This window comes from Urocitellus parryii, chromosome 2 (genome assembly GCF_045843805.1).
Source record: "Urocitellus parryii isolate mUroPar1 chromosome 2, mUroPar1.hap1, whole genome shotgun sequence".
Lineage (NCBI taxonomy): Eukaryota > Metazoa > Chordata > Mammalia > Rodentia > Sciuridae > Urocitellus > Urocitellus parryii.
This window is the reverse complement of record NC_135532.1, coordinates 159,802,536-159,813,834: the sequence shown is the minus strand read 5'-3', so window position 1 is coordinate 159,813,834 and position 11,299 is coordinate 159,802,536. Positions and strand designations below refer to the sequence as shown.

The following is an 11,299-nucleotide window of genomic DNA, read 5'->3' as shown; positions in this document are numbered from 1 at the left end:
CTGATTACTTCCTTTAGCATTTGACTCTTGGTCCTTTTGTTGCAAGCTCCTTATTCCTGAGAAACTGGCTGTGGTCACCATAGTGGGTCAAAGAAAACCCTTAGTGGCAGAGGTTGGGAATTACCATCCTCCAAACCCAAGCGTGTCACTGATGTCTTGAACATATTACCAGATACTCATGATACATAAGATAGACTTCACCCTTGGGAGAATGACCTTCTGAAAAGAAGTATGGAATCATCATTAGAGCCATTAGAGGGGACATCTCAAAGTCATATAGATAAGATTTCACAAGATCCATCTGTGCTCCCAGTCCAGAGAGGAAAGCAAGACCCACGTCCAAAAAAGCATAGGCATCCTAAGAAGGGTGAAAGGACAAAGAGAATGAAAAAGAGAAAGAAGAAGGAGAAAATGAAGGCCCAGTGCCCCCCGAGTCTTCCAACACCTTTGGCACCACCACAAAGAGAAGAAGATGAAACTACAGATAAAACACCAGCCCTACACAGTGCCCAAAATGATTCTGTCTTTCACCATGAGGTAGGAATTAGGCATGGGTTGGCAAGATCCTGGGCTTGTTACTATTCCATAAGAAAAAATGACAGCTTCTCATCTGACAGGAGGATTTAGGGGTTAAGATCTTGAGACACAAATTGGGATTCTTGGGCCCAGATGGAATATGAAAGAACTCACTCAGAGATCATGTCATTATGTATGGGTCTCAGTTTTGAGAGTTTTAAATTTATGTCTTCTACTTGCAGGACAGGGTACAGAGACAGCAGGACAAGAGTCCCTGTGTGATGGATCTGGAATGTCAGATCCAGCCCTGTGAGCTCTCAGTGGCTCAGGAACCTGGGCCACCTTCACCTGCAGTGACATCCTTGGCATCACCACCACCCTGCTTTGGTCGTTTCCTAAGCTGTGTCTGTCAGACCTTCTCAAAATCTAGGAAAAGGAAACTTTGCAGAAGAAAGAGCAGCAACCAAGATGAAACAGGAGGTGATGCTAAAGTTCCAAGACCTGGTCGGCTAAGTGACCTGGGCCAAAACAAAGTGTAACCTCACCAAAGCCTGTAGCAAGATGGAATTGATATAGCTTCTGCTCATGTTTGGTTTTATAGTTTTTTCTATATGTCATTGTTCTTATTAGTTGGCTTTAACTCTATCAAATAGAGTTCAACTCTATCAAACTGCTTTTATGCTGAGATTCACAAGCTTAAAGAGGAAGTAAAAACAAAGTAAAAGTAACTTTGAGGGTTTTAACTCTATACCCAGTGATGGGATTACTTCCTTCTTCCTTCACATTAGTCTGAAGTGGGATTCACTTTTGTGTTTACCAAAATTCAAGTGTATTTCACTCATGTATTCAGCCAACTTAATTTTGCCTGATTTCTCTGAGAATGGGAGGCCATACAAATCTGTCATTTTGAGTAGTTTCCTCCAATATCAACAACCATGTTGCTACTCCTCATACTCGGCTTCTCTCCTTCTCTTTTACTTTTGGCTGGAGATTTATTTTGCATTTTAAACCTTCAGTTGCTTGGTTGAAATTCTGCCACTTATTATCTGACTTGAATAACCCTAAGGGTATGGTGGCTGTTTCTGTTCTCCAATGGATACAACTATGTTCTCAGAATTCTTTCTCTAACCAGTGTTTGTTTTCCTTTTGGCCACTTGTTAGTAAGACACTTGGTTTTTCCTTCTGATGTGTGTCTTTGATATTTTTAAAAAATTCGTGTGTATTGAAAACAGTCACCCAAGGAAGTGTTCCTTCCTTGTCATTTTTTAGTCAGGCTTTCACAGAACTTTGAGTTTCTTGTGAGAATCCTAAAGAAGATAAACTTTTCTTAAAAAGTTAAAGGTCATTTCATTTACCTTTATTCTGTTGTGTTCGGTTAATCTTCTTGCTAGGATATAAAATAAGACTTCAGTTTATTTGGTGCTGGGGTTTGAACCTAGGATACTAACTAAGCAGGTGCTCTACCACTGGCCATATCCTCAGCCCAAAATAGAAGTTTAAATTAATCTTATACCTTCTTTTGAGAAAGTATGTTTAAGAAAATTTAGGAGATTCCCTGTAGTTTCCATTACCTGTTATTTACTATGTATCCCAGTTTATCAACTCATATAAGAAAAATAAAAATATAAATATAAATAAATATGTGTTGAAAATATCCGAGTAAGAGGTAGTATACTTTATTTTCTTTGATTCTTAGCACTGACCCTACAGATTATTACACTAAAATTGGAGACATCACCTGTTTGTTTTGTTTCTTTCTTGCCTGGAATAGGGCTTTGCACTGTTGGAGGAATGTGTTGCTTGGAAAGAGAATGACTTGTAGGAATGGTGGTAAAATTCCTTAACATTTCCTTGGAGGTATTATGTACAAACAAACTTTGAATAAGTCTTGTGGTTTTGTGAGGCTCTCAAATGAGAATCAGAAATTTTGCAAAAGGTTATATTCAGTACTTAGAATAAAATGGGACTCCTTTTATATTGTCTTGCTTTAATACTTTTAGTTATCTAAAAAGTGGTTGATTTGTCATTTTATAGAGTTTTAGCTGAGCTAGTTATCCATCATAAATAGGCTCAGACTATTATATAATATAATTCAAATTATCTAAGTTTAGTATTTATGAATATAGTTTCTCAGTTTAATGCAAAAGAAGTGTGCTCCTAAGCAAGGCATAATGTACATAAAGCCTTATAGCACAAAGGAAGGTAGATGTTATTATTAATATATTACTGTTTTTATTATTTCTTATCATAATTTCAGGATGACCTTTAGTTGGAACCTACTTAGTCATAGCTCTAGCCCATCTATATAGTGGTTTTTACTTAACAGTTATTTATTACAAAGTTAGAATACAGTTTCCAGATAAAGAGTGACCTATACAAGCATTTTGTTTGGAAATTCTTTTGTTCACATATCTCGGCCCCTCACTCATGAAAAGGAGAAAGGATATACACACCTCCACAGGTATGTCTGTAAATGAGACTATAGAGGTACAAGTGTTAGATTTTTGTATTGTTTCTTTATTTTTAATTATTAAACATGATTTATGACTTAAAAATCTGTTTTTGAAAAATATTTTTAGAGGCTTTGAATGTGGGACTTCACTCCTGGGTGGATCAACAGGGCACAAGGGACAGGGAGGAGAGCTACCTGGCAGGCAAGCACTTCCAGCAAGCTGTGGGCAAGTGGGCCATGCGGCTTGAGTGGAGCTGTTAATAAAAAAAGAGAAAAGAACAAAAAGAAAAAGAAAAATGGAGTTAGAAAAATGATATAGTTGTATCAAAATAAAAACAAAAATAAAACCTGATGAGAGATAAACTTGGGAGTTAGTTTTTAAATTGTTTCTCTGGCACAGCAGATTAACAAATATTAAAAATGTCTTATAAATAAATGTAAATAATTAACAACTATAAAGTTGATCATATTTAATTTATTTAGTCTCAATGCTTTTTTAATTTGGTAGGAACTTGAAGAGCTAGGTGTTGCTATGTTCATTGCTACTGGGTTGATAAAGCTAAAATTAACAAAACTTTTCTAGTGATTTTTTTTTTCAAGATCACTCATTTACTCTGATAGGAAATCAGAATGCAAGTTTTTTTTTTTTAACAGATTATTTAACTACTAATCTATGTTTTTAACTTCTAAATGGGATTACTTTTGCTTTGGTTCTTTGCTTTTTGTTTTTGGTTCTTGTCCCAGTATTCTACATTGAAACTTTTGCTACCGACCATTTTGTTTTTGTCACCTTGTCCTCACATTACTATCCAAATTCCAACTAATGTCATCATTACTCACTAGGAAAATTTCATCATGAGCAAACCCTGGCTAGTATAGAATTATATGAAAAATCAATTGAGAGGGTTTACCTATTAAGTGAGTTTTGACAGAAAAAAATAGAAAATATTTGTTTTTTTAAAGTTTTAATTGATTTTTAAAAATAAATAACAGGAATGCATTACAATACTTATTACACATATACAGCACAATTTTTCATATCTCTGGTTGTATATAAAGTATGTTCACACCAATATGTGTCTTCATACATGTACTTTAATTATTTGGTTTTGCTGTCTTATTTAGTAAAGGAACTTAGAAACAAAAATCTCTCAAATTGACATATCTGGTTATTGGCCAAACTAAAACAAAAAATAACTAACATTAGATATAAGTATCTTATGTTTTATATACACATCTATTTTCTTCAGGGAATTTATATAGGGTTTATGTTAGTATTTTCACTTTACAGATGAGATCATTTAAGGTCAGTAGGGTCCCAGGAACTGGTATATTTTTATGCAGAATCTAAATCCAGATCTGGTCTATACTCATTGCATTCTGTCTCTTAGTATTATAATGTAAAACTCTTTGCTACCAGTCTAATTTTATGATATCATGAACACACAGTTTCTCTTACTTGCCAAAATTTCAATTTTAGCATTAACATGTATTCAGTAAAAATAGTCCAATAAAAATGTCTAATGAAAAGACTGTTTGGGTAAAATTTCTGCATTGAGCCATAAATAATAAAATACCTAAATCATGTGTGATTGATAAAAGAAAATTGCAGTGTAATATAAACAACTTTTAAGCATTTCAATCAATTAAACTGAGACAATTACTTAACTGAAAAGTGATCAAGAATAAAGGGATAGCACATAATCAAAGCAGGGCCCACCACTTGGCAAGGTCACAAGACAAAGCACAGCAAAGATGAATTAGACCCCATAGAAAGCTAATAGACTTAAGGGCGTTTCTAAACTGCTTTCAGGTGAAGGGTGTAAGGCTTGGGTAGCAGAGAGACAGGCTCTACTGTGAAAACCAGTGACCCTTGAAATAAGTGAGTATACTCCTGCTAATGAACTCCAGGCTTTAAATAGGAAATTTGAATTTTCTCACGCTTCAAACATTCTTTTCATTCTGATTTGACAAGGTCTCTTCCAAGACAAAGGAAAAGAACAACAAAACTGGAAAACTCAAATCACTGGGCTATGTGGTCAAGGAATGTTGTTCTTCAATTTTGAAAATTCAGGGTGGAAGGTCAGCCTTTGTATGTGGGTGAACAGATTGGTGGATATTTCTGCAGCTATTTCCTGCTAGCTATAAAAATCTGCAGTACTGCTCCCATCATGGAACCTTTGTAATGGAATATACTAGACACAGATAAGATTATCACCCTTGTGGTTCACAGTGCTAACCTGGAGAGGGAGTTGATTGGGATCCTTCTTGTTTTTCAACCCTGTGCTTTAGAGTCCAGTCTGCAGTTGGTTGACAGGGTCCAGGGCTGATGGCTACCTATCTTAATAGGGGTTTTGACGGTCTGCATAAAAAGGAAATATCAAAACAAATGACAAAATTCTTGAAACAAATTACATAATTTTAGAAGAATTCAAAATTCTGAGATTCTGTTACACATAATTTCTAATGTGAACTTAACCTAGTTGTAATTGCTATCCTGATGCTTGGGATACCTGTGAAAATGCACAGGACTGGATTGTTACAATGGTGACTCTTCTAGTGAACAAGACAATGGATCCATTCAGGGAAGAATGATGAAACGGCAACTGAAATTTTTAATAATAACTGTGAGAAATATCCCTTTATATCCGTCCTTTTACTTAGAAGAAAGAAGAATTATACTGCCTCTAAAAGTAAAAAATTAAAAACACATTTCAAGTAGCATTTAGTACCACATTCCTACTTGGTTGTGATACTCAATAAGAATCTCTGGGGGCTGGGGATATGGCTTAATTGGTAGAGTGCTTGCCTCACATGCACAAGTTCCTCCCAACACCCCCCCACACACACACACACACAAAGAATCTCTGGCTAAAATTTATATATGGGAGATAATAGATGAAAAATCAGTGAATCAGTGATTCTATAACTCTTTTCTTAAAGCAACTATTCATCTTAATCTTAAATTCGTTCTAATTTTAAAGTTAAAATTGTGAAGTAAAGGTCTGTATCTAATTTTGTAACTTATCTACTTGTAAATGTTATGTAAAGACAAGGTACTTGTGAAATATCTGCCTGAATTTGGACTTCAAGGATTTAAATAGTGGATACTGGTTTTGTAATTTATTACTGTTTAGCCTTATCTATTGATTTAAATTATTAATCTTTGGTCTACTTATCTAGAAAAGGAGCATATTAATGTACCACAGGTGATTTTTTTTTTTGAGGATTTCATGAGATAATGTCTCTAAAAGAGCTACTAGCTCTTTTGTAGTGGAAAGCTTTTGACATCATAATGCCTATCGAATTCTTATAAAACAAACCAAAACGTGAACAGCATTAAATGTTATACAAGGATAAGCTACTCTTGTCAATCCTTATTTCAAGGGGAAGTAAATTTTTATCTGGGACTATCATGTGGAACAAATAGATTTAATATCGGTTTATTCCCAATTTGAATGTTTCTAGAAAAAAAATTTACACCAGAATTTGACAAGCTAAAACTCCTTTATTGCTATGCCCTGTGAAATTCATATTAGTTGGATTTTTGTCCTTGATTTGTGGGGCTGAACAGACACTCATCTAGTTCTAACTTCTGGGATTCATGCTACATATATTTTTTTTCAATAAGTAATTAACATTTTCTAAGGAAACTTAATTGTAAAAAGAGTTTACTCAATAACTATAACAGAGTAGTGGCTCAACTTTTTTGCTCCAACTCTCTTGGATGATAGGGGATATCTGATCAATAACAACACTTCACCTTGGCAATGATTATTAATGAAATGATGAAGGGGCACTTCTCAGATGTTTGTAGTGTTTTGGAGAATCATCACTGGGAAGAGCCCCCTACATTTTCATCCTATGTCATTTCCCCTATATACCCTGTTGAATCCCTAAGACTATCTAGGTAAAGAACCATTAAGTTCTAGAGTTTTGTGATCCAGAATTCTATTTCATTCCACTCAATAGGCAAGGGACATTTGTGCCTGAACTAAAGTTATTTTATCTAAAAAATTAAAGGACATACATAAAAAGTAGAAGAAGCTCTCTGTAGTCTGTTTTGAGAAAATAAGAACAAGCATTTGCACAAGGACTTCTGAATAATGTCCTTAATCCAAACAAGCTCCAGGGAGTGTGATACACTGTGATTATGTAAGCACTGATGGAATGCCTTGTAAAGGATCATTACTGCAATGTGGAATATACCGGACAGCTTGTTTGAATAGATAAGTTTTGAGCTGAACCTTGCAAGTAAAAGAAATAGGCTAGATTTCTTCAGTCCCATAGCAAAACAGCTTAAAACTACTCTAGTGGGTAAAGTCTTGGAAGCTGGATGGAGCATATCACAAGTGTAAACCAAATCCAGGTTAGAAACCGATAGAAATGGTGAAGCCATTATGGACAAGTCATCATGTCCAAAGGTAGGAATTCCAGAAGATGAATAAAGGAAAAAATGGTGGAGAGGCAATCACAAAGGCTATAGAGAGCCTGAGACTTTTACCTGTATAAAAGAAAGTTCTATCTGGTGTTGGTTATGAAATCTTTATGGTGGTTAAGTCTCTTCCAAAAGAGAACCAGAATAGATAATATTGAAGGACACAAGAACAGATGATTCAGATGGAGAAAATCATGAAGAAATGTGCAGAAGTGGCAATTCAGGTCATCATAGAATAGCTTAGAAATATGTAGTGGGAGTAGTGAGAAATTAGAAGGGGCCAGTTGCACTCCATATTTGAACTCTATGCTTGTTTTTCATTTCATAAGTGAAAAATAACCACTATACATTCTTGAACCTTTCTAAGATAGCATTCCCAAATTACTGATCCCAGGAAGGAACAAATAAATGTAGTAGAGATGTACAACACTTAGAGCTACATTCAGATCTCTAGGAATATGTTTTTTGGTTATATGCTTTCCATTATAAATCTGGGCTAGATGACTGCCTCTTCCATCACCCTCTCACAGCTCATATATTTTTATAAGAATGATAGATAAAATTAAAGGAACAATAATAAGGGAAACTTACATGTAATCACAAATTTTTTTGTATTTTGAAAATTTTTCTTTTGTATTGTGAAGAATATGAAAAGTCATGATCTCTTGATTCATGGTTTCATACTTCTATGTTAGTCAAAAATTAACACAAAAGTTAAACATAATAAGTTTGGTTGAAAATTCCAAATGCTTATTTGTTCATAAGACAACAGAGCAGTACAGATTATTATTTGAGAGTGTCTCTACAGACAGTTTCTGGGTTTAGTTCCTGGCTTTACCAACTAATAACTACCTCTAATAGAATAATTTTTCTGTGCTATAGTTTGTTCATCTGAAAAATAATAATTATACCTACCTTATAGGCTTTGGTGAGAAATGAGGTAATAACACATTTTTTTTTCTTTTTTTTTTATTGGTCGTTCATAAGATTACATAGTTCTTAATACATCATATTACACGGTTTGATTCAAGTGGATTATGAACTCCCGCTTTTACCCCGTATACAAATTGCTGTATCACATCAGTTACCCTTCCATTGATTGACATATTGCCTTTCTAGTGTCTGATGTATTCTGCTGTCTGTCCTATTGTCTACTATCCCCCCTCCCCTCCCCTCCCCTCCCCTCCCCTTTTCTCTCTCTACCCCTTCTACTGTAAATCATGTCTTCCATTTGTATTCTCTTGACTTACCCCTCCTTACCTCTTATATGACATTTTGTATAACCCTGAGGATCGCCTTCCATTTCCATGCAATTTCCCTTCTCACTCCCTTTCCCTCCCACCTCTCATCCCTGTTTACTGTAAATATTCTTCTCAAGCTCTTCGTCCCTACCCTGTCCTTGTTTACACCCCTTATATCAAAGGAGTCATTTGGTATTTGTTTTTTAAAGATTGACTAGCTTCACTTAGCATAATCTGCTCTAATGCCATCCATTTCCCTCCAAATTCTATAATTTTGTCATTTTTTAATGCAGAGTAATACTCCATAGTGTATAAATGCCACATTTTTTTTATCCATTCATCTATTGAAGGGCATCTAGGCTGGTTCCACAGTCTTGCTATCGTGAATTGAGCTGCTATGAACATCGATGTAGCAGTGTCCCTGTAGCATGCTCTTGTTAGGGCTTTAGGGAATAGACTGAGAAGGGGAATAGCTGGGTCAAATGGTGGTTCCATTCCCAGCTTTCCAAGAAATCTCCATACTGCTTTCCAAATTGGCTGCACCAATTTGCAGTCCCACCAGCAATGAACAAGAGTGCCCTTTTCCCCGCATCCTCTCCAGCACTTATTGTTGTTTGACTTCCTAATGGCTGCCAGTCTTACTGGAGTGAGATGGTATCTTAGGGTAGTTTTGATTTGCATTTCTCTGACTGCTAGCGATGGTGAGCATTTTTTCATGTACTTGTTGATTGATTGTATGTCCTCCTCTGAGAAGTGTCTGTTCAGGTCCTTGGCCCATTTATTGATTGGGTTATTTGTTATCTTATTGTCTAATTTTTTGAGTTCTTTGTATATTCTGGTTATTAGGGCTCTATCTGAAGTGTGTGGAGTAAAGATTTGTTCCCAGGATGTAGGCTCCCTATTTATCTCTCTTATTGTTTCTTTTGCTGAGAAAAAACTTTTTAGTTTGAGTAAGTCCCATTTGTTGATTCTATTTGTTAACTCTAGCGCTATGGGTGTCCTATTGAGGAATTTGGAGCCCGATCCCACAGCGTGTAGATCATAACCAACTTTTTCTTCTATCAGATGCCGTGTCTCTGATTTAATATCAAGCTCCTTGATCCATTTTGAGTTAACTTTTGTGCACGGCGAGAGATAGGGATTCAGATTCATTTTGGTGCAAATGGATTTCCAGTTTTCCCAGCACCATTTGTTGAAGATGCTATCCTTCCTCCATTGCATGCTTTTAGCCCCTTTATCAAAAATAAGATAGTTGTAGTTTTGTGGATTGGTTACTGTGTCCTCTATTCTGTACCATTGGTCCACCCGCCTGTTTTGGTACCAGTACCATGCTGTTTTTGTTACTATTGCTCTGTAGTATAGTTTGAAGTCTGGTATCGCTGTACCGCCTGATTCACACTTCCTGCTTAGTATTGTTTTTGCTATTCTGGGTCTTTTATTATTCCATATGAATTTCATGATTCTTTTATCTATTTCTACAAGATATGCTGTTGGGATTTTGATTGGCATTGCATTGAACTTATAGAGAACTTTTGGTAATATTGCCATTTTGATGATGTTAGTTCTGCCTATCCATGAGCAGGGTATGTTTTTCCATCTTCTAAGGTCTTCTTCTATGTCTTTCTTTAGGGTTCTGTAATTTTCATTGTATAAATCTTTCACCTCTTTTGTTAGGTTGATTCCCAAGTATTTTATTTTTTGGGGGGATATTGTGAATGGAGTAGTTGTCCTCATTTCCGTTTCAGAGGATTTGTCGCTGATATACAGGAATGCCTTTGATTTATGCGTGTTGATCTTATATCCTGCCACTTTGCTGAATTCATTTATTAGCTCTAATAGCTTCTTTGTAGACCCTTTTGGGTCTGCTATGTATAGAATCATATCATCTGCAAATAGTGATAATTTAAGTTCTTCTTTTCCTATTTTTATGCCTTTAATTTCTTTTGACTGTCTAATTGCTCTGGCCAGTGTTTCGAGGACTATGTTGAACAGAAGTGGTGAGAGAGGGCATCCCTGTCTTGTACCAGATCTTAGAGGGAATGCCTTCAATTTTTCTCCATTCAGAATGATGCTGACCTGTGGCTTATCATAGATTGCTTTTACAATGTTGAGGTATGATCCTGTTATCCCTAATTTTTCTAGCGTTTTGAACATAAAGGGATGCTGTACTTTGTCGAATGCTTTTTGTGCATCTATTGAGATGATCATATGGTTCTTATTTTTAAGTCTATTGATGTGGTGAATAACATTTATTGATTTCCGTATATTAAACCAGCCTTGCATCCCAGGGATGAATCCTACTTGATCATGATGTATAATTTTTTTGATATGTATTTGAATCCGATTCGCCAGAATTTTATTGAGGATTTTTGCGTCAAGGTTCATTAGAGATATTGGTCTGTAGTTTTCCTTCTTTGATGTGTCTTTGTCTGGTTTCGGAATCAGGGTGATGTTGGCCTCGTAGAATGAATTTGGAAGTTCTCCCTCTTTTTCTATTTCCTGAAATAGCTTGAAAAGTATTGGTGTTAGTTCCTCTTTAAAGGTTTTGTAAAACTCTGCTGTATACCCATCCGGTCCTGGGCTTTTCTTAGTTGGTAGTCTTTTGATGGTTTCTTCTATTTCCTCTATTGTTATTGGTCTGTTTAGGTTGTC

At 35.6% G+C, this 11,299-nt stretch overlaps 1 protein-coding gene across 1 annotated transcript; it reads left to right on the top strand.

Moving 5' to 3' along the window:
- Nucleotides 1-231: 231 nt before the first annotated feature.
- On the top strand, nucleotides 232-1,055 carry LOC113187280 (uncharacterized protein NECTIN3-AS1-like). The gene is made up of 2 exons (XM_026395026.2): nucleotides 232-537; nucleotides 759-1,055. The coding sequence occupies exons 1-2, from the start codon at nucleotides 232-234 to the stop codon at nucleotides 1,053-1,055; spliced, it is 603 nt and encodes a 200-aa protein (XP_026250811.2).
- Nucleotides 1,056-11,299: the final 10,244 nt, after the last annotated feature.